Source organism: Rhinopithecus bieti, unplaced genomic scaffold (genome assembly GCF_001698545.2).
Source record: "Rhinopithecus bieti isolate Rb0 unplaced genomic scaffold, ASM169854v2 scaffold_49936, whole genome shotgun sequence".
NCBI lineage: Eukaryota > Metazoa > Chordata > Mammalia > Primates > Cercopithecidae > Rhinopithecus > Rhinopithecus bieti.
Window position 1 is genome coordinate 68,964 of NW_016819733.1, and position 22,509 is coordinate 91,472.

Genomic DNA, 22,509 nt, shown 5'->3' on the forward strand with positions numbered 1-22,509 from the left:
CCGGGGGGGCGGGGGGGGCCGGGGGGGCCGCGGGGCGGGGGCTGGCGGGGGCGGGGTCTGGGGGGGCGGGGCTGGGGGGCGCACCTCCGGGTAACTGTAGTGGCCTGGTGCTGCCAGGGGCGAAAAAGGGGAGGAGAACAGGTCAGTGGCAGCTCCCTCCGGCACTCCTCCCCGGCAGCCCCTCCCTCGATCCCTCCCACCAGAGCCAGAAGCCTCTTCCCTGTGCCCCAGCCCCACCTGGAAAGAGAACGGAGGGAAATTGGTCAGTGTCCCGGAGCCCCCCCATTCCCCTCCAAGCCCACCACTGTTGGTGCCCTAGAAAGAAGAGAGAAGCCCGTGGGTGGGGCCCTGTAGCTGAAGGAGAGAAAGGGGAGTCGGGAGGAGAACGTGAGCTACAGCGAGGTGGGTGTCCCCCTGTCACAGGAAAAGAAAAATATCCAGGTATCTGTTAAGAAACCTCGAGGTTTAGTGGAAAATCACTGCTGTGAGACCCACCTCCCAGCAATTCCAATCCTAAAGTCAACAGGACTGATGATCTCTAATCTGCCTAATTCCAGTCCCACAAGATCTATCAGCAAAAGGCCTGTCCCTGTAACTAAATTTAAATAAGAACCTCCCTTAACTGACTGGATCAGCCAGCATCTCCTATTCACTTCTCTCCCTGGGGCGGTTCCTTTCATAGGCTAACCTGCAGCCTTCTTACAGGACTCCAGGCATCTCCAGGCTACTGGGGCTCTGTCTCCCCGGTAGCCTCAGGACACAGCAAGGCCCCCAGCAGGTGCCTCGAGACTGCCACACACCTGTCAGATGCATTCAGAGGAGCCTGTGAGCCCTGAGCCTGGGCTCCTGAGGAGGAGGATCCAAGGCTGGGAAACCAGGGCCCTTCCCTAACCTCTGGCCAGCCATACCTGTGTTGGCCCTGACGGAAGCTGGGTAGCTGACTGCCCGGCCCCGCTCCGCTGTGACAGTCACCACATATTCCACGCCTGGCATCAGGTCAGTCAGCAGCGTCCCATCTGCTTCAGGGGGCACTTCCAGCCGCACCCTCTGGTTGCCGGCACTGACGTAGGACACCACAAATCGGTCTACCTCGGCCTGAGGACGCAGCCAGCCAAGCTCCAGTGTTGTCGGCGTCACAGCCACCACTCGGAGGTCCTGGGGCCCATCGATCACTAGCCAGGTTAAAGAGAAGGAGGGCTCAGGCGGGTGTCTGGTTCTTCAGTCATCATCTTTCCTTCCAAGAGCCTAGCCCCCATCCAGTCCCTTCCCTCTGCCCTCCCGGGGGGCAGATTCCCTCTCCAGTCAAGATCTCCACTCCGGACACCCCTCCCCACAGCCCCAGCGCTCACTGGTGGTGATGGTCTTGGAGGCAGGAGGGCCCCAGCTGGTCCCTCGAAGGGCTCGGACGGTGACCTGGTACTCCTGTCCAGGGGCCAGTCCTCTCTGGTCATAGGCTGAGGCAGAGCTTGGAACCCGTGCTGTGAATGGGGGGCTCACCCCCTCTGTCTGTGAGAGACAGCACCAGGTGGCTCAGGGGCTGGCACTCTGGCCTCTGCTGCTCAATCCCCCTTATCTCTTCTTTCTCCAATTCTTAGTGTCAACATGGGACTGTGTGGAACTTGACCCTGTACAAGCTGGGGAGCAAACATGCTGAGTGCGCTAACTCCTTGTGAGCCACTGTTCTAGGTGATGTACATACATGAACTCACTTAATTCTCACGACAACCCTACAAAACAGGTCCTATTAGTCCCATTTTACAGATGAGGAAACTGAGACACAGAAGGACAAGTATCTTGCCAAGGTCACCAACACCAAGAAAACGGCAAGGATTTAGGCCCTGGCAGTGTGATCCCAGAGACCCCTCTCATAGGCACCCCCTGCTCATCTGCCAGAGTCCCCTCTCATGGGTACCACGTGTTCATCTGCCAGAATTCCACCCAACATGCACCACGACTCTCCCTCAGGCTTTGCCCTGGCAACTCTGACTACCTGGGCATGAGGAGGCTTCTCCTAAGCTCGGTCCTGTCAGAACAAATGAAGTCGATCAAGGATGCCCCTTCAAGCTGCACTTTCTCCTTAAGGGGGCTGCCTCACCCTCTGAACCTGCCGGCAGATGCCTGCTCATGGCTGTGTAATAGGAGTGGGACTCGCATCACCACCTTTCCCTTGAGGGACTTTTCTTGTCTCTTCACCCGGGTTGTAGGCTCCTCAAAACAAGACCCACCTGCTCAAAGTTCCACAAATATGTTTCCTGATGGTAGTTTTTGTACCTGGCATCATGCTGGGCATTGGAGACACAAAAATAAAATATATGGTCCCTGTCCTCAGGTAGCTCAGACTCTAGTAGCTAAACGTATGACCACATCTTGACTCTATGAGATACTAAAACAATCTCTATGCTTAGGAAATGCTTGTGAGAAGACAACACTCCTACAAGGGTACATTTAAGGAATTATGATTATGTGTGGTGGCCCCAAAGGAAGTCTACTGGACCCTGCTCCAGGCAGGGTCTCCTGGAGTGGCCCACCACTGGGGAAACAGGAGGAACTGGACATCTGTGAGCATTCTAACAGCCCCACATTTCGCCGTGCTGTCCAGCTAGGACAGCCGCTAAGGACGCTCTGTTCTGCCTAGCTATGTTGGCTGTGATGGGGACACCTCCATTCAGCCAAGTAGGATTGGAAATTTCAAAAGGTACTCTCCTAAACCAAGAGAGCTGTGGGGAAATCAACACAGTAAATACCAAAGTATAAAACCAGATGAGAAGGCCACGTAGAGATTTCTGGGTTGAGGATGAAGTAAAGCTTTGTCAGTTTTCTGGGCTGAAAAGGTTTCCTGGGCACACAGGACCTCCAGCCCTCTCCTATTCATCCTGCCCTAGAATACCCCGGCCTAGGAAGCCTTGGGTTGGCCTCAACTCAAGACCCATGAAATCCTTACCGTTCCCAGAATTTATTTGTTCATTTTCTCTGTGTGTGTGTCTCTTTCTCTTTATCCACACCCACCCCATCCCTGCCGCTGCAACACACACACCTTGGATGCTCCCTGATGATATCTGGTTCTTTCAGGGAGGCAAGCCTATCCCCAGAGTTCTTCTCCCATAAGACCAACCTATATATATATATCATCAACCTAATCCATCAACCTAACCCATGTCTCCCACATCTCCTAGTACCAGCTTGCTGGTCTGAAGCAGGCTTTCTTTTTTCTTTTCTTTTCCTTTCCTTTTTTTTTTTTTTTTTGAGAGGGAGTTTCACTCCTGTTGCCCAGGCTGGAGTGCAATGGTGTGATCTCAGCTCATTGTGAGCTCTGCCTTCCGGGTTCAAGCGATTCTCCTGCCTCAGCCTCCCAAGTAGCTGGGATTACAGGCATGCACCGCCACATCTGGCTAATTTTGTATTTTTGGTAGAGACAGGGTTTCTCCATGTTGGTCAGGCTGGTCTCAAACTCCCGACCTCAGGTGATCCACCCACCTTGGCCTCCCAAAGTGCTGGGATTATAGGCATGAGCCACCACACCTGGCCCTGAAGCAGCATCAAACAGATGCTGGCATCTGGCTCTGCCCCTTGGTGAAGCTTGGATGCTTCACTGTTTTTGAGATGGAGTTTCGCTCTTGCCGCCCAGACTGGACTGCAATGGCACGAGCTCAGCTCGCTGTAACCTCCGCCTCCCAGATTCAAGGGATTCTCCTGCCTCAGCCTCCCAGGTAGTTGGATTACAGGCATGTACCACCATGCCCGGCTAATTTTGTATTTTTAGTAGAGATGGGGTTTCACTATGTTGGTCAGGCTCTTCTCAAACTCTTGACCTCAGGTGATCCACACACCTTGGCCTCCCAAAGTGCTGGGATTACAGGCGTGAGCCACTGCACCTGGCCTGCTTCACTGATTTTGTTCTTGGGACGTCTTAGACCTTATCCCAATATTAACCTCGTGGCTCCAGATGAAGAACTCTACCTTGGCTGGTCCTTGGAGCTTATCTCACCCTCATTGCTGTTTTTAGACCAGACCCAAGCAAAAACTTCTCTGAGGCTGCAAGGTTTTGAGTCCCAGTGAACGCTCAGCCTAGCCCTGGTTTCCAGGCTGCAGGACACACCCAGACAAGGAATATCTGAACCTTTTTCTCATTCAGGAACTCATCTCCCTCAGTTTCCCCATGCTTTCTCTCACATTCATAGTGGGGCCAGCACTTTGCAAAATAGCAACATTCCTTCACTTAGTGGGCCTCAGGCTGGAGGGGCATCGGAATCACCTGGAGGGCTTGTTGCAATACAGGTTACGGGGCTCTGTGCCCAGACTTTCTGACTCAGTAGATCTGGGGAGGGGAGTCTGACAATCTGCATGCCTAACATACTCCCAGGTGATGCTGATGCTGCAGGTCCACGGAACCCACTTTGAGAACCACTGAGTCACGGTAACAATGCCACGTATGCAGGGAGAGGAGAAACCTCCTTCCTCTGCATTCTGAAAAATAATTTCAATAACTAGGTGTGTTCCTTGATCTGGAATAGCAGAGTTTGGGCTTTGAGAGAGAAGTGCTTCTGGGAAGAGGGAAGGGAAGAGGTAGAGATAGGCTTCTAGGATGACAGCAGCAGCCAGAGGACAGACAGCTACTGAATATACTCTGTGCCCACAGAAATGGACAAAGGTAGCTGGGCGTGGTGGCGGGTGTCTGTAATCCCAGCTACTCAGGAGGCTGAGGCAGGAGAATCGTTTGAACCTGGGAAGTGGAGGCTGCAGTGAGCCGAGATTGCCCCATAGCACTCCAGCCTGAGCAATAAGAGTGAAACTCCATCTCAAAAAAAGAAAAGAAAAGAAAAGAAATAGACAGCACTTGCCAAGGCAGAAGGTACGATACCAGGGGCCAGCTACAGAGAGCAGAACGCATGGTCTGAGGGTCAGCAGCCCAGGCCCAAGAGGAGTGTCTGGGGACCAATTTTACAGGAGTGTCTTCCACACCCAGGCTCAGAGAAGACCCAGAATGTGACAGACGCCCATACCGAGAGCAGAATGGATGAGCTAAGAACATGGCCAAGCCTGGCACAGGCGAACTTGGCACTGCCACCCTGGCTCTGAGTGGCGGAGAAAGTCTAGGGCATCAACTGGAAAGCGGCACCCTTGACAACACCAAGGATGGGTTTGTGTTTATTTACTCAGAGCAGGAGACAACTGCTGCCCTAAAAGCTCCTCTTATCTCAAGTGTTTATTTTAATTCTTTCCCTGAAGTTTCTTAGGAAACTTCCTTTTCAAAGTCCCACCCTTTCAAGATTAGAGCTATGTAAATAATATACACAGAGAAGAAGAGAGTGGGAGAAACACTTGAAAATGTTAGCAGTGCTTGTTTTAGTGAGGAGCAGCCAGGAATTGTTTTTCTTTTCTCTAGTTGCCAAATTCTTGTCTCGTGATTAAAGTATTTTTATAATAACAACAACAAAAAAAGATGTTTAAACAGAAGAAAAAATTCAAGCTATCTTGGTTGCGCCACAAAGTTGAGATTTCTGCTTCTGCTTTGGCTGGAGAGTGAGGAGAGGCAGAACGTGGTAGGGGGCTGGCCTGAGGAGCATAATGACAAGACAAAGCAAAGTGGAGTGAGGATGACAGTTCCTCTGAGCTATCCCCTTCTGTCCTAGTGCCTTCTGAGGCCTTAGGCCCGGGGAGTTGTTTATTTTTACAGAGTCCTGGCTAAGCTGATGAAGATGAGGGTGACATGGCCCACACCCCATGGCATTTGTGGGATGATGCAGGAAAACATGAGTTGGATGGTAGAAATGTCAGAAGATTTGGAGCTAGGGAAATGACCATATCTTAAAAGCCTAATCTGCATAAAGAGAGGTCCCAAATGAGTGACTATAAGGCTTTGTCCTTAGGGTGTTCCCTCTAATGTTTTAAGAGCAAGTTGGATGGCTGGGCGTGGTGGCTCATGCCTGTAATCCCAGCACTTTGGGAGGCTGAGGTGGGCAGATCACTTGAGCCCAGGAGTTCAGGACCAGCCTGGGCATGCAACATGGAGAAACCCTATCTCTACTAAAAATACAAACATTAGTAAGCTAAGGTGGTGCACACCTGTAGTCCCAGCTACTTGGGAGGCTGAGGTAAGAGGATGACCTAAGCCTGGGATGCAGAGGTTGTAGTGAGCTGAGATGGCACCACTGCACTCGAGCCTGGGCCACAGGGCGAGACTCCATCTCAAGAAAAAAAAAAAAAAAAAAAAAGAGCAAGTTGGAGGCAGACAGAAAAAACTGGTTTGCATGTGCTGATGACAAGGAGATGGGAGATGAAGTTCACAGACTCAAAATTGTTGCAACAGCCTAGACAGCTTGGCCCAAACCAAAAAAGATAACATTGAACAGGGCCAAATGCAAAGGCCTATATTTAGGTGAAAAAAAAGAAGTGTATATAGTTGAATGTTGTCTTCTTTCCTTCCATCTTTTTTCCCTGCTAATCTGTATTTTCTAAGTTTTCTGCACTGGGCCTATATTACTTTTATAATTAAAAGTTACTTTAAAAACCAAATATGACCAAAACAGCTACCCACTTGTGTGACTACAAGTTAATATATGCCAACTCTGAGAAAAGTGTCCGTAAATCCAGAGTAAGCCAGTGGGCCCCTCTCTGCCCCCACATTTTGGGGGCACATGAAAAAAGCAAGAGTCACAGGAAGGTAAAGTATTCAGAGAACAAAGACTTAGAGAAAAGGGGTGAAGAAACTGGGAGGTTTTGCTTGAGGAATGAAGACACCAGGTTGGTGTCTGCAAATACCTGAAGGCCTGTGGTGTAGGACACAGGGAAAGCAAAAAACATTCCAGCTGCTGATGACTACCCAGCTAGGGCCAACGGACAGGTGCTAGAATGGGGGCAGACGGATTCCGCAACAACAACAACTAACAGTGATGACCAACAATGGACTGGGCAGCCTCAGGAAGTATTGAGCTCTCTGTTACTAAGTGTTCCAACTGTGTGGGACCAATGCTTGCTGGAGATGCTGCAGAGGCCTCAGTGCCCAGTGTCAAGCAGGCTAAGAAAGCCTTTACAGCAGCTTCAGGAACCTAGCCATCTGGACTCAACCAATGATTACCTAGAACTTCCTCCAGGAGGTGAGCCCTGCCCCCCCCCCCCCACCCATCCTGCTCACTCAGTCCCCTCCTGGAGCTTGGCATCTCTCTCACCGTGGGGATGAATTGAATTTCATAGGCATCCACAGGGCCAGGAGCCGGGGTCCACTCTGTCCGAACTGTTGTCTCCTCCAAGAGATGCATCCTCATGCCCTCAATGGCTGGCACCTCTGCCCAAGAGAATGGGGTAGGAAAAGCTGGTTAGCACAAGGCAACCATCCCCACCCACAGCCCCTTTTACTCAGGGACATCCAAGAGGCCCATCCCAACTCCCACTCCTCTCTGCTAGTGGAGAATAGCTGACAGAGGGCTGAACGGGGCTTGGCCACCTTCATCTTCTCTTCATCATCGGGAGCACAGAATTTTCCTAAATCCAACTAAATAAGCCCCAACCTGCTCCTCAGAGATCTGAAGGCCAGTCCTGCCCACTGGCGAGCCCTGCCCCTGTGGTTCTGCTGCCCCTGGTGGACACTGGCTCCTCCGAATGACATGCCCTCCCTCCACTCTTCCTCAGGCTCAGATCTTCCCCATGGCTTCTGTTCACAGAATCGCAGCCCCAGAGCACACTGGGGAAGGCTGCCTGCTCACCTTCCCCGCAGTCTTCGCCAGCATACCCATCTTTGCAGACACAGCTGCCATCGTGACACTCTCCTCGGCCACGGCAGTCCCCTGGGCATGTTTGGATCGCACAGTCAGGGCCTCGGAAGCCCTCTACACACACACACTGGCCTGCCTGGCACAGTTCCCGGGGCCCACAGCCTCCAGGGCAGGCGCTGGCTGGAGGCTCTTCCTGCCCGCAGTCCTCACCGCTCATACCCACGTGGCACAGTGCCCCACACTCCTGCACACAGCGGCCCAACGTCCCCTGGCAGTCAGCCGGGCACATCGGGGGTGGCACAGTGGGGCCCAGGTGGGTACGCCTGGCGCACAGGCAGCCCCCTTTCCCTCACACGGCCCCCTCCCATGCAGGTTTGGAGGGCAGGTGCCCGGGATGCTGCAGTCCCTCACCCACCGTAGGCCCTTCCCCAACCAGATGCACACCCACCACCGTCCTGGCACAGGCCGTGATGGCCTCAAAGTCCATTCGGGCACCGGCCTCACACGCAATCCTCACCAGAGTAAGCCGTCCCTCCGCAACACAGCCCATTATGCACATGCCACTGGCCCGCGGCCTCAGGCCAGCCCCTGGGCAGGCTGGCGCCGTGGCTGCAGTCTTCCCCTGAGTAGCCCTGCGGTCACACAACGCCCAACCACGCCATCCCTCCGCAACCTGCCCGGTGCACACGGCAGTCCCCGGGACAGCGACCGGCCCTCCACAGTCCTCACCGGTGAAGCCCGGTTGCCACACGCCAGCGGCCATCCACGCAGCCGCCCCGCCCGCGCAAGTCGCCAGGGACAGGCGGCGCGTGCCGCTCCCCGGCCCCTGTGGGTACCCTGGCCCCAACACACGGCAGCTGGCCACTCTCACAGCGGCCCACGGCCCACGACAGCTCCAGGACAGCTGCGCCACACCTCGCAGTCCTCGCCGCTGTAGCCCCGCGGTTGCAAACACACACGCCCCCCGTTCTCCGCAGCCGCCCGCACCCTCTACAGTCCCCGCGGTGGGCAGGCGCGGCGACCGCAGTCCCGAGTCCCAGTGTAACCCTGGCCCAGCACACGAACGGCCGTCCTCCCCACAGTCCCCCTTTGGCTGCCATCCCGCCAGGCAGCGCGCCACGCCGCAATCGTCCCCGCTGTAGCCCCCGTGTCCGCAAATGCATTCGCCGCTCCCTCGCAGCCCCGGCCGGCAAGTCCCTCGGACATGTCCGTGCTGCAGTCCCTCGCCTGTGTACCCTGGCCCAGGCACACGCAGCGCCGTCCACGCAGCGGCCCCGCCTCACCACAGTCCCAGGGGGCAGCTCCGCGTACCACAGTCCTCGCCAGTGGTAGCCGGGGTCCACACACGCAGCCGCCCCGTACCAATCGCAGCGTCCCCTCTGGCCTGCAGCCCCGAGGGCAGCTCCCTTCAACCCCACAGTCCTCCGCCCAGTGTAGCCCCCAGGTTGCACACGCCAGCGCCCCATTCTCACAGCGCCCCCTCCTGACTGCGAACCCGCGAGGCAAGCTCCCTCATGCCACAGTTCTCACCAGTGTACCCCTGGATCCAACCCACGCAGCCGCCCATCCTCACAGCGTCCCCCTCCTGGCTTGCAACCGGGAGGGCCCAGGGAGCGCTGCTGCAGTCGGGGCCCCTGAAAACCTGCCCCGCAACACGCACACGCCCCTGCACGCAAGCGCCCCCACGGCCTTGGCCAGTCCCCGGGACCAGGAATGGCCCCAGCCCCACAAAGCTGGGCCAGTGGTAGCCGGGAACACACCGCAACGACCGCGACACAGCACCCCTGAACATTGCCAGTCCCATCTGGGCCAGGGAGCCTGGAGGGCTGAGGGTGGGGAGGAGGGAGGGGAATCTCAGCATCCTGTGGGGTCCCTGAGCAGGTGGGCCCACCCCAGCCTTGGGCTCACAGGAAAACAGGTGCAGCGGGCTCAGATCAAACACCACCATGCAGAACGCAGAGGGTCCGCAACATCTGGTCTGACCTGGGAGGATTGGAGGGAGAGGCCAGGTCCTCAGTCTCTCCCCTCCTGGGGATAAGGCTTGAAACCTATATAGGTGGCTCCCTATGTCAGAGTCCCCTACCAGGCAGCCCCTCATCCTCAATGGAGGCCCTGTCTGCTCCCAGTTGCTATATGAGTATGTGTGCAGCCTTCTCAGGCCCCTCGGCCGTATGCTTTTTAGTTGACCATGTAAGTCCCAGCCTGCTCTCCAAGTTGTGTTCTGGGCTGCATCCACACCTCTAAGGGTGAGGCAGCAGTGCCTTCTTCTAATTCATACCAAGGACCTTTATAGACTAGCAATGCCCACCCCACCCTAACACACCTCTCCACCCTCTTCTGTGATGACCTGCTCACCTGTGCCAGCCTGGGCAGCAGTAGGACAACATCCCCCAGTGCACTGTTCCTTGAGCCCCTTCACCAACTCCTCCAGGATCTCTAGCCGGACCCTCAGGGCCTGCACCTCTGAAGCAGGGACTGGGGGCTCAGTGCCTGGGGGACAGCCACAGCCAGTGGAAGGGGGCAGGTTAATGCGGTGGGTGAATACCACCTGCTTCTCCCCTCCTTCCACTGTGTGCTCATAAAGCTGAGAAGAAGGGCTTCCCCTCCTGCCCCACCGTGCGGCCCCTGGCTGGGGAGGGGGCCGGGGGGCTGGCAGTGTCACATTGGACCGTGAAGAGAAGGGGCCTGCTCTGGCTGTGCCCAGTAGCACCAGGAGAGTCAGGCTGGAGGTTAGAGCATACTGGGCTGGCATCATTCAGGAGGCTGCAGGGAGAAAGGGCAGGTATGAGAGCAGCTTCAAAAAGGAGACAAAATGAATCCTCCAGCGCATACCCACAGTCCCACCACCCACAAGGAATCTACCCAACTCACATGCATGTAAAAATGCACATTCAGCCCAACCCTAAAGGATACCCTCCCTGGGAAGTCTCTTCTTTACCTCTCTGATACCATTTAGTTACCCTGCTCCTCACCCCCTTTTCTACTGTGTTCCCCTACACTGGTTTTTTGTTGTTGTTGTTGTTGTTTTGTTTGTTTTGTTTTGTTTTTGAGATGGAGTTTCACTCTTGTGCCCAGGCTGGAGTGCAATGGTGCAATCTCAGCTCATCACAACCTCCGCCTCCTAGGTCCAAGTGATTCTCCTGCCTCAGCCTCCTCAGTAGCTGGGACTACAGGCATGCCCCACCATGTCCGGCTAATTTTGTACTTTTAGTAGAGATGGGGTTTCTCCATGTTGGTCAGGTTGGTCTCGAACTCCTAACCTCAGGTGATCTGCTCACCTCAGCCTCCCAAAGTGCCGGGATTACAGGCGTGAGCCACCATGCCTGGCCCTACATTGGTGTTTTGTTTTTCCCACGAGCACTACAAGCTCTCACTACTCCAAGGGCCTTTGCATCGTGTGTTCCCTACGTCTGGGATGCTCTTCACTCTTAAGTCTGGCTCCATCTTCAAATCTTAACTCCCAATTAGGGCAGTCTTCCATTACTCTCTATCACAAAATCCTGTTCCTGTTCTTCATGGCATTTACTGCTGCCTGAGTTATCTGTTTACTTGTTTATTACCTTTCTCTCAATACTAGAATGGGAGCTCCATGAGAACAAGGACCTCATCTATCCCAGAACTGCTGTATACTTGTGTCTGGCACATAAATGTTCTGACACATTAATGTTGAATGAATTAGCGGATGAGAACCTAGGGCCAATCCTTCCCCAAACACCTGGATCCCAGCTCCTACTGTCTCTCTCATTTTTTTTTTTTTTTTTTTTAGACAGAATCTTACTGTGTTGCCCAGGCTGGAATGCAGTGGTGTGATCTTGGCTCACTGCAACCTCTGCCTCCTAGCTCAAGTGATTTTCCTGCCTCGGCCTCCCGAGTAGCTGGGATTATAGGTGCCCGCCACCATGCCCTGCTAATTTTTGTATTTTTAGTAGAAATGAGGTTTCACCATGTGGGCAGGCTGGTCTCAAACTCCCGACCACAAGTGATCTGCCCACCTCGACATCCCAAAGTGCTGGGATTACAGGCATGAGCCACCGCGTGACCTCTTTCTCTTTTTAATATTGAGACAGGATCTTGCTCAACCCCCTGGTTAAGGCTGGACTTGAACTCCTGGGCTCAAGCCATCCTCCCACCTCAGCCTCCCAGGTAGCTGGGATTAAAAGCATGAGCCACCACGCCTGACTTCTCTCTCTTTTTTATTCAACTCCTCACTCTCAACTGGATCCTTGCTCAAATATCTCCGATTGAAAACAAAACAAACAAACAAAACCCCTCTTCCTCAGGACTTACAAGATCAAATATCAAGACTTATTTTAAAGGTGCAAGGATAGACAGATGAAACAGAAGAGGGCCCAGAAACAGGCCCACACATATGTGGTCACCTAATTAATGGCAAAAGTGCCCCTGCAGTTAAGAGGAGAAAGGATGGTATTTTTAGTTACTGGTGCTGGATCAATCCAATATCCCTAAGTAAAAAAAAAAAAAAAGCAAAACAAAACAAAACAAAAAACAGTCATTCTCCACCTTATGTCTGATATACTGAAATAATTTGAGATGAACCCAGGACCTAAATATGAAAAGTAAGGCAATATCTTTCATAGCAATATCTTACAGAAGAAAGAATTTCTGACCTTGGAGTAAGCAAGATTTCTTTCTTTTTTTCAAGACTGAGTCTCGCTCTGTCGCCCAGAGTAGAGTGCACTGGTGCTATCTCAGCTCGCTGCAACCTCTGTCTCCCAGGTTCAAGTGATTCTCCTACCTCAGACTCCTTAGTAGCGGGGATTACAGACATCTGCCCCCACACCCGGCTATTTTTTGTATTTTTAGTAGAGACGGGGTTTCACCATGTTGGCCCGGCTGGTCTCAAACTCCTGAACTCAGGCAATCTGCCTGCCTCAGCTTCCCAAGTGCTAGGATTACAGGCTTGAGTCACTGCACCCAGCCGCAAGATTTCTTAAGTAAAACACACACAAAACCTAACCATAGGCCGGGTGCAGTAGCTCATATCTGTAATCACAGCACTTCGGGGGGCTTAAGTGGGAGAACTGCATGACCCCAGGAGTTGAAGACCAGGCTAGGCAAGACAGTGAGACTCTGTCTCTACAAATAACAGAAAGAATTCGCTGGGTGTGGTGGTACATCTGTAGTCCCAGCTACTCAGGGGCTGAGGAGGGAGGATCACTTGAGTCTGGGAGGTTGAGGCTATGGTGAGCTGTGAGCATGCCACTGCACTCCAGTCTGGGCAACAGAGCTGACACCCTGTTTCAAAAAATAAAAAAACAAAAAGAAGAAAACAAAACAAAACAAAATTTCAGGTCATCAAATTACATCATTAAGAGACTAAGAAGGCTGCTGGGTGCGGTGGTTCACGCCTGTAATCCCAGCACTTTGGGAGGTCAAAGCAGGTGGATCACGAGGTCAAGAGTTCGAGACCAGCCTGGCCAACATGGTGAAACTCCATCTCCACTAAAAATCCAAAAATTAGCCGGGTGTGGTAGTGGGCGCCTGCAATCCCAGCTACTCAGGAGGCTGAGGAGGAGAATCGCTTGAAACCGGAGGCAGAGGTTGCAGTGAGCTGAGATCATCACACTGCACTCCAGCCTGAGCAGAAGAGTGAAACTCCGTCTCAAAAAACAAACGCTGAAAAACAAAACAACAAGCCAAAATCAGGAAACCCAGTTTTTTCAATTGTCAAAAGACAATGGGTACTCCAGAAAAGAATACAGCCAAAGGGTCAACAAACACTTTCTTTATTTTACCTGGGCTCAAGTGATTCTCCTGCCTCAGCCTCTGGAGTAGCTAGGATTACAGGCATGCACCTCCATGCCCAGCTCATTTTTTTGTAGAGATGGAGTCTTGCTCTGTCACCCAGGCTGCAGTGCAGTGGCGCAATCTCGGCTCACTATAAGCTCCACCTGCCAGGTTCAAGCCATTCTCCTGCCTCAGCCTCCCGAGTAGCTGGGACTACAGGCACCTGCCACCACGCCTGGCTCATTTTTTTGTATTTTTAGTAGAGACGAGGTTTTACCATGTTAGCCAGGATGGTCTCTATTTCCTGACCTTGTGATCTACCCACCTGGGCCTCCCAAAGTGCTGGGATTACAGGCGTGAGCCACCGCACCCAGGGTTTTTTCTTTTTTTTTGGTAGAGACAGGGTTTCACCAAGTTGGCCAGGCTGGTCTCAAACTCCTGACCTCAAGTGATCCACCTGCCTTGGCCTCCCAGAGTTACTGGGATTACAGGCGTGGGCCACCACACCCAGTCTATTTCATTTTATTTTAAGATAAACTCTACCTCAGTCACCCAGGCTGGAGCACAGTGGCACAATCACAGCTCACTGCAGCCTCAAACTCCTGGGCTCAAGTGATCCTCCTGCCTCGGCCTCCAGAGTAGCTGGAACTACAGATGGGCATCACCATGCCTGGCTAATTTTTAAATTTTTTGTAGAGATGGGATCTTGCTATGTTGCCAAGGCTGGCCTTGAACTCTTGGCCTCAAGCAATCCTCCTGCCTCACCCTCCAGAGTAGCTGGGCTTACAGGTGTGTGCCACTGCACCCAGCTCCAAGAAGCATTTTAAAAGATGCACAAAATCACTAGTCATCAGGTAAATGTACATTAAAACCACAATGAGATGCCACTAAATATCCTCCAGAATGCTTGTCCCTCTTCAAAGAGGCTGTCGTTGCTCAATATTGGCAAGAATGTGAAGCAACTGGAATTCTCACCTGTTGCAAGTGGGAGCATATATTAGTGCAAACACTGGAAAGTTGTTTAGTAGTATCTGCTAAAACATATAGTCTATAACCCAGATATCTATAACTAAATATCCAATGGGAATGACTGCACAGTTCTTCCAAAAGATGTAGACAATAATGTTCATGAGATTTATTCCTATATTAGCCAAAACTGAAAGCAACTCAAGTGTCCATTCATAAAGTGGATAAATTGTGCCAGAGTCATACAATGGAATACTATACAGCAAAAAAAAAAAAAGAAGAAGAAAAAAAAAACACCCTATTGCTACATGCAACATGGGTGAATTTCACACACACAGTGCTGAGCAAAAAATACCACACACAGAAAGAGAACACTCTTATAATCTTATATACCATTCCTGAGCTACAAAAAAAAAAAAAAAAAAAGAAAGAAAGAAAGAAAGAAAGAAAAGAAAAAAGAAAACACTCTGAATGACGTCATTTATATGAGGTTCAAAAACAGGCAGAGGCTGGGTGCGGTGGCTCAAGCCTGTAATCCCAGCACTTTGGGAGGCCAAGGCAGGCGGATCACAAAGTCAAGAGGTGGAGACCATCCTGGCCAACATGGTGAAACCCTGTCTCTACTGAAAATACAAAAATTAGCTGGGCATGGTGGCATGCACCTGTAGTCCCAGCTACTTGGGAGGCTGAGGCAGAAGAACTGCTTGAATCCCGGAGGTGGAGGTTGCAGTGAACCAAGATCATGCCACTGCACTCCAGCCTGGCAACAGAGCGAGACTCTATCTCAAAAAACAAACAAACAAACAAACAAACAAACAAACAAACAAACAAACAAAAACAGGCAGAGTTAATCTTTACTTTTAGAAGATAGGATAGGATTACTTGTAGGGATTATTGACCGGAAGGAGTCATATTTCTGGAAATATTTTGTATCTTAATCTGGGTGGTTACATAGATGTATACATATTCAGAAATTCGTTGAGCTGCACACTTAAGACTTTTGAATTTTGCTGTATAAAAATTGAACCATGGCTGGGTGTGGTGGCTCATGCCTGTAATCCCAGCACTTTGGGAGGCCAAGGTGGGCAGATCACTTGAGGTCGGGGGTTCAAAACCAGCCTGGCAAACATGATGAAACCCATCTCTACTAAAAATACAAAAAAAAAATTAGCTGGGCATGGTGGCAGGTGCCTGTAATCCCAGCTACTTGGGAGGCTGAAGCAGGAGAATTGCTTGAACCTGGGAGGCAAAGGTTGCAATGGACTGAGATCATGCCATTGCACTCCAGCCTGGGCAACAGAGCGAGACTCCATTTAAAAAAAATAAAATTAAACCTTAAAAAACCTTTCCCCAATCTCACACCCCCTCCAGCCACCACATATTTCTCTCCTCTACTTCACGGCCACAGTTGTCAAGATTTATCTGTATTTGGTGTTTCCATTTCCCTATAGCCCATGCATGCCTCAATCCACTCTACTCCCTCCAACCCACCAAACATCTCCCTCTAAGGCTTCCCAATGACTTTGGTGCTACAAAATCTAAGAGACATTTGTCTTCATCTTGCTTGACCTTCTACTTCTCTCAAAGTCACTGGACACAGTTCACCGTATCTTCTTCTTCTTTTTTTCTTTTTTTTTTTTTTTGAGATGGAGTCTCACTTTGTCGCCCAGGCTGGAATGCAGTTACACGATCTCCACTCACTGCAACCTCTGCCTCCGAGTTCAAGCGATTCTCCTGCCTCAGCCTCCCGAGTAGCTGGGACTACAGGTGCCTGCTACCACGCCTGGCTAATTTTTTATTTTTAGTAGAGATGGGGTTTCACCATGTTGGCCAGGCTGGTCTTGAACTCCTGACTTCAGGTGATCTGCCCGCCTCAGCCTCCCAAAGTGCTGGGGTTACAGGCATGAGCCACTGCGCCTGGCCCTTTTCTTTTAAAACATTCTGTATCCATGCTGACCAGTATGGTAGCCAGGAGGGATAGGAGGCTCTGCAACACTTGAGATGTGACTAGAATGACCAAGTAACTGAATTTTATTCAGTATTTTTAAAAGCTCCCCAGATGATTGTAATGTGCAACAAATTTCTACTAAATTAATAGACCTGCTGCTCTAGTCATCCACATGGTACCTTCGTCATCCAGACTCATGACTTCAATTTCCAAACTATACACCAACTTGTAAAACACTCCCGTCATCTTCCTCTCACTCCACGGCAATATATCCACCTGCCTACTTGGCATCTCCACTTGGGCACCTCAAATTCACCATGCCTGTAACTGAATTCACAGTCACTTTCCTGTATCCCATTCCCTCCCAGAATTCCCCATTGAAACTCAGAGCCCCGCCATTCATCCAGCTTTACAAGCCAGAAACCTAACAGCCCATTCAATGCCACCATATTTCCTTGTATCTACCTGTATTTTCTCATAAACATCTCTTTAATTCATTTCCTTCTCTCTCACTTACCTTTGTTCTAATCCAAACTTCCATCTGCCTCTTGCCTGACAACTGCAACTGCCTCCTGGCTGCATTTTTTTTTTTTTTTTTTTGAAGCAGGGTCTCACTCTGTCACCTAGGCTGGAGTGCAGTGGTGCAATCATAGCTCACTGCAGCATTGACCTGTGCTCAAGCAATCCTCCCACCTCAGCCTCCTGCGTAGTTGGGACTACAGGTGTGTGCCATCGCACTCAGCTAATTTTTAAATTTTTTTTTTTTTGTAGAGACAGGATCTTTCTATGTTGCCCGGGCTGGCCTTGAACTCTTGAGCTCAAGCAATCCTCCCACCCCAGCCTCCCAATGTGCTGGGATTACAGGTGTGAGCCACTGTGTCCAGCCCTGACTCTTCCCTTTGCTTCTACCCTTGTTCTCTACAGTCTCACAAACGCAATCAGGATGTCCCTCTCCTCAAAATGCTTCAGCGCCTCCCTTCCAAATTCTCTTAGAACACTGACAAACAGCCCTACCATCATGTGTCCCCTGCCCCCACTTCACCTCCCATAACATTTCCCTCCCTCCCTCCATTCCAGCCCCACTGACCTTCAAGTCCCTCACATTCTCTGTGCCCATCCTCAACCCCAGACCTTTGTATACGCTGTTCCATCCGTGTGGAACACTGTTCCCTTCTCTCTAGGCCTTCTCATCCTTCAGGTCTCAGCCTGCCATTTTTTTCACAGGGAAGTTTTCCTGACCAGGTCAGGTCCTCCTACCATGTGGTATCACAGCATCACACCATTCTCACTTGCAGCATTTATAACAATTTGCAATCATATATAAATAAATTTTTTTTTTATTTTTTGAAGTCCAAAATAATATATAAATATACGGTGAGATTATTTTATTACTTTCTTGCCCACTAGACTATAAAGTCCATGAGGGCAGGCATGGCACCTATTTTTCTTTCTTGGCTGCTGTATCCTTGCATCTGGCACATAAGTGGTGCTCCATAAATGTTTACCGACTATATGAATGAATGAAAAGTTCAATATAAACACAGGACTAGCATTAAGGCTGGAACCAAGGGCAGGACCAAGGTCAGGGCTAGGACCACGGACAGTGTCTGGGAATGGAAGTTGGTTAGACACAGTCACCAGGGCAGAGGCAGAATCAGAGGCCAGGCCAGGGGAGATCCTGGCAGGACCAGATGGTACAAGCACTTTGGAAAACTGTTTGACAGAATCTACTAAAGGTACTAAAGCTGAACCCATGCAAACCCTATGACCCTGCAATTCTACTCCTAGGAATATACCTAACATAGCAGTACTGCTCATAATAGTCCCAAACTGTGAACTACCCAACCATTTCACATTAGTAGAATAGATTAAATAAATTGTGGTTTATTCACACCGTGGAATAAAATAAAGCAGAAATGAACTATAGTTATATGCAGTAGTGTGATGGATCTTACTAAGATGAGGTTGAACAAAAGCCAGACACAGGAAAGAGTATGCTGCATAGTTCTGTTTATGTGAAGTTTGAGGAGAGGCAACATTAATTTGTAGTGCTCCAAGTCAGAAGTGTGATATTCTTGAGGGGGCAGTGACTAGTAGCGGCATGGTGGGGGGGCTTCTGGGAGCCTAAAGGTGTCTTATTTCTTGATCTGGATGATGGTTACCCAGTTGTGTGTGTTTGTGGAGTTTACTGAGGCAGGGATTGGGGAGCACACAGAGACAAGAGGTGGGAAGAAAGGTAGTAGGGGGGTCCCAGGATGAGACAGGAGAGAGGGCTATGGCGAACAGCAGTGTGAGGGGCCAGGCAGGATTCAGCTCGGGTGAAGAGTTGAGATGCTGAAAGGTGCCCAGTTCTTCCAGACCAGAGGCTGGGGGAAGGAGGAGGGTAGGGTGGGTGTGGAAATGCTGACCAGTGAGGAGTGGGGGATGTGTCACTGGTAGGCGGAGGTGACTGTGACACACACACACCTCCGCCCAACACACACACACATCTTCTGGCTTTCAACTCTTAAACTTTTCTCCTGGATCAGAGAAAAAGGAGTTTTCAGGGCTACCAGCCATCACATTCTACTACCAGCCAGCAAGAGACGGAAACAGAGCTGAACAGGGACAGAGTGTTTCCACACCAAGAGGTTCCCCACCCAAGAAAGCCCAGGCTGAGAGGCTTGGCACACAGAGAGCTACCTTTCCTGTCCCCCCAGCCCTTCTCTCAGCCTGGAGTGTACCTTTGGGTAAGAGATGGGCTCTGGCTGACCCTCAAATCCTGTCACTTTGTGTCTAAGGCCATGCAAATCACTCCCACACCATGGGAGCGCTGGCACAACTATGTTGTACACTTACAAATATATTAATGTGTGCTCATCCACAAATACAAATACAAATACAAACATACCTGCACAGACACACAAATCCACCCACAAAACCTGCATCCTTGCAGGTACACATACGGGTGCCCATGCACACATGCACACACACTCAATCTCCCCTTCAGGTTTCCTCCACACCTAGTCATTGGGTGATGCCTAAGAAGGCTGATTTCTTGCTGGCTCCAAGGGCAGCTCTGTGAGTGAAAGAACCTGGATGGTGTGAGAGGAACCAAATAGGAGGCCCTTCCCCAGTGGGGAGCAGCGGACACATGGCCTCCACCATACTTCCCCGTACCCCTGGAGGCCTCTGTGAGATGTCCAGTGCCCCTCCCCAAATAATTGGATTCCTCACCTTTCGCTGCACAGTGGGGAAAAGCAGAGAGGGTCTTTGCAGCAGGAAGGAGTGAAGAGAGCTCACCAGCTTTTCTAGAAAGCTGGTGAGATTGGTCTAGAAGAGCACAGCAGCCTCCACTGACCACACATCCAGAGGCTCCTTCCCGATCCCTCCCTGCCCTGTTGCCACCACCCACCCCTCCAGCTCCCCATTCCAGCTCCTGCAAGAATTCTGCTCTTCTCTCAGTGCTGGGCAAGCAAAGAATTGGGTCTCTTGTGTCTCCCCTTCACCATTCCCCCTGCCACTATGTCTGGAGTGGTTCCCTGCAGTGTGTGTTTTGGGGGAGATATGGCCTCACCCTCTTGGCACCCTCCCCACAGCTGGAGGGCTGGCAGGGATGGGGGCATCTTCCCAAACTGTGACTCAGCTTCCTGGGTATTCGGTGTTGTAGCCAACTTTGACACTTTGCTCATTAGGGACTGCACAGGTCCCAAGGGGTGGGGAGAGGGGCTGGCTTCCATAAGAGATGTTCCAGAGATGGGGGTTATGGTCCCACCCCCATGTCTCCCTCTGACCCTCCTGCTACACCCCCAGTTGAATCTGGCAATGAGAGGTGAAGACAGAAGGATTCCAGGAGTGAGACTAAAAAAGGAATGTGGGGGTCCCAGATATTGGGCTGGAACCAGGTGGGAAGGAGGTGTCAGGGAGGGGTAAGTTGGGGAACCCAGATGCCCCTTATTCTGGGGAGCTAATTGGCCTAGGAATGGAAAACTTAAGAGAGAGGATTTCCAGACTCCAGTTGAAAATGGTTAGGGGTGCAATGAGAGACAGGAAGGCAGTTTCTGGTCCTGCACCTAGTGGCCAGGTCTGGAGTGAGCAGAAGGAAGTTTGAAGAATTGAGGTGCTGGGTCCCCAGGGACTTGGAGGCAGGATCAGGGAAAAGAGGAGGGGCTGGAGATGCGGGAAGCAGGGGCGGGGCAGGCGGCAGCTGTGGTGTTTCCGAGTTCCTTCCCAGTAGTTCTCTCAGTTCCACTTCCAGTTGTTTCTATGCCATTAAATTCTTTCCAGGCGAGATAAGGGGCCCGCCCGCCCCACCCGGGGCATGTCACGTGTACTGGTGGGGAGGGCAGGGTGAGGGAGAGCGCGGGTTCAGACAGACAGAGGCAAGGGGAGCCTGGAAGGGGCACAGAGTGAAGACGGAGCCCCTGTGCCCCCAGAGGCATCTCTCAGCCATCCCAGCCCTGCTGAACCGTGAGTCATGAGTGCAGAGCTCTGGCCAAGAACAAGTTTTAGGATCTTCTCTGCAGGCTCTGTGTACTTCCCAGACCCGAGAGTCCTGACTGTCCCATTTCAGTATTTCCTCAAGAGATCTCCCAGACCTCCCTCCCGGCAACTCTCACGCTGCCACCTAGGGAGTCCCCCCATTTGGATGCCCAAAGAAGCACCCTCTGGCACCTCCTGGAGCCTGGAGCCCAGAGCCTGGGCTCAGTTGCTCCAGTCCGACACTTGGGATTCCGCAAGCACTTTCCTTCCGAGGTTCAGCTGGTCACCAGTTCAGCCTAGTCCTATCTTCCCGCTAGCCCCAGCACCTCCAGGGCCCAGGGGCTCACCTCAGCAATAACCACCTCTACCCTGCTTCCACCATCTGACTCTCAGAGTCTCTCGGTTTGTTCCCAGCCCCTCTCAGTTGTCTGCATCCCATCCAAGCCCTGACATACACTGCCCACCCCAACACACACATACCACCCTCTCCTCCCAGACACTCCTTCACAGGGAGCCTGGTTCCCAGTGAATGCTCCTATGTCCTCTGTCCTGAACAGAAGTCCTTGCTCTGGAAGCACTGCTGAGAGCTCACCTGCCACACCTTCACCTGGGGTGTGGGGATAGGCGAGAAATCCTTTGCCTCTCCTTCTGGGTCTCCCCAGAACTCTGTTCCTTACCTGGGCAACCGGGCAGCTGCAGTGCCTCTGCACCTGCTCTGTCCCCAACCCCGGGAGGGCGGCGTCTCAGGGCAGGACAGGGAAGTCTCCCTCACTTGTCCCCTGCAACAGGGGCTGAGCCACAACCGACTGTGGATCTCGGCAGCGACAGTGAGAAGGAGAGAGTCTGCAGCGAGCAGGGGAGGAGAAGGGGAGGACCAGGATGAGGTCAGGGAGGGGAGCGGAGATAGGGCAGGTCCTCCCACCCCTCCCAGACCCTCCCACATGCCACCCCTCCTCTTGTCCTGCCCCACCCCAGCCCCCACTCCCTGTCTAGCATCACTGTCTCACTATACCCTCATCTCAACCCCCAGCCCTGGTCTTACCTCCCATGTCCTTTCCCTATCCCACTTTTAACGCTCACCCTAATTTTTGCCCAACTTGACATCCCCCACCCTTCCTGCCATTTCTTTTTTCCCTACCATTTCCCCACCTGCTGCCCCTCCTCTCTGACCCCGGTGGTTTCCTCTCAGCCTATATCCTTCCTCGTGGCCAGCCCCTTCCCCTCCCTCCCCTATGTTCCCCTCCCATCTCTTCCCAGCTACTGCTCTAGCTTAGATCTTTGGATCACACCCCAAGTCTATCACCCAGCGCTGGCGCCCTCATCCTCTCACCAGTTCTCCCTTGGCAGTCCGGAGCAGGGGGCAGGGGCAGGGGGCAGGAGGCAGGAGGCAACCTCTTTCTCCAACTGGGACTGTCTCTGGGACCCCAAGTCCCCGCCCTGCCCTAGTCCCACCATTTCTATCTACTCTGCTTATCCCGTCCCTGAGCCACCCCTGTCTGCTCTGCTCAGTCCCTCTCCTGTCATTGCCTCCTTTGCATTCTCCTACCTCAGCAAATCCCTAGAGAAAGAGCAGGTGAGGCTTAGGCACTGGCAGGGCAAGGGCTTGGGTGAACACTGGGACAAAGAACCCTTGGGGAGGAAGCTGGCGTTGAGGGGAGACAAGGAAGGAAAGCCTGA

General features: G+C 52.1%; 1 protein-coding gene and 1 pseudogene across 1 annotated transcript in view; both read right to left on the minus strand.

The window, feature by feature from the left end:
* The window catches only part of TNXB (tenascin XB), a 54,786-nt gene extending 46,848 nt beyond the window's left edge, over nt 1-7,938 (minus strand). Inside the window, 4 exon segments of the mRNA XM_017859183.1 lie at nt 909-1,172; nt 1,350-1,506; nt 7,167-7,282; nt 7,701-7,938. Of these exon segments, the coding sequence (XP_017714672.1) occupies nt 909-1,172; nt 1,350-1,506; nt 7,167-7,282; nt 7,701-7,926 (763 nt within the window). The 5' untranslated portion in view covers nt 7,927-7,938.
* A 761-nt stretch (nt 7,939-8,699) lies between these two features.
* On the minus strand, nt 8,700-21,742 carry LOC108519878 (tenascin-X-like; annotated as a pseudogene).
* Nucleotides 21,743-22,509: the final 767 nt, after the last annotated feature.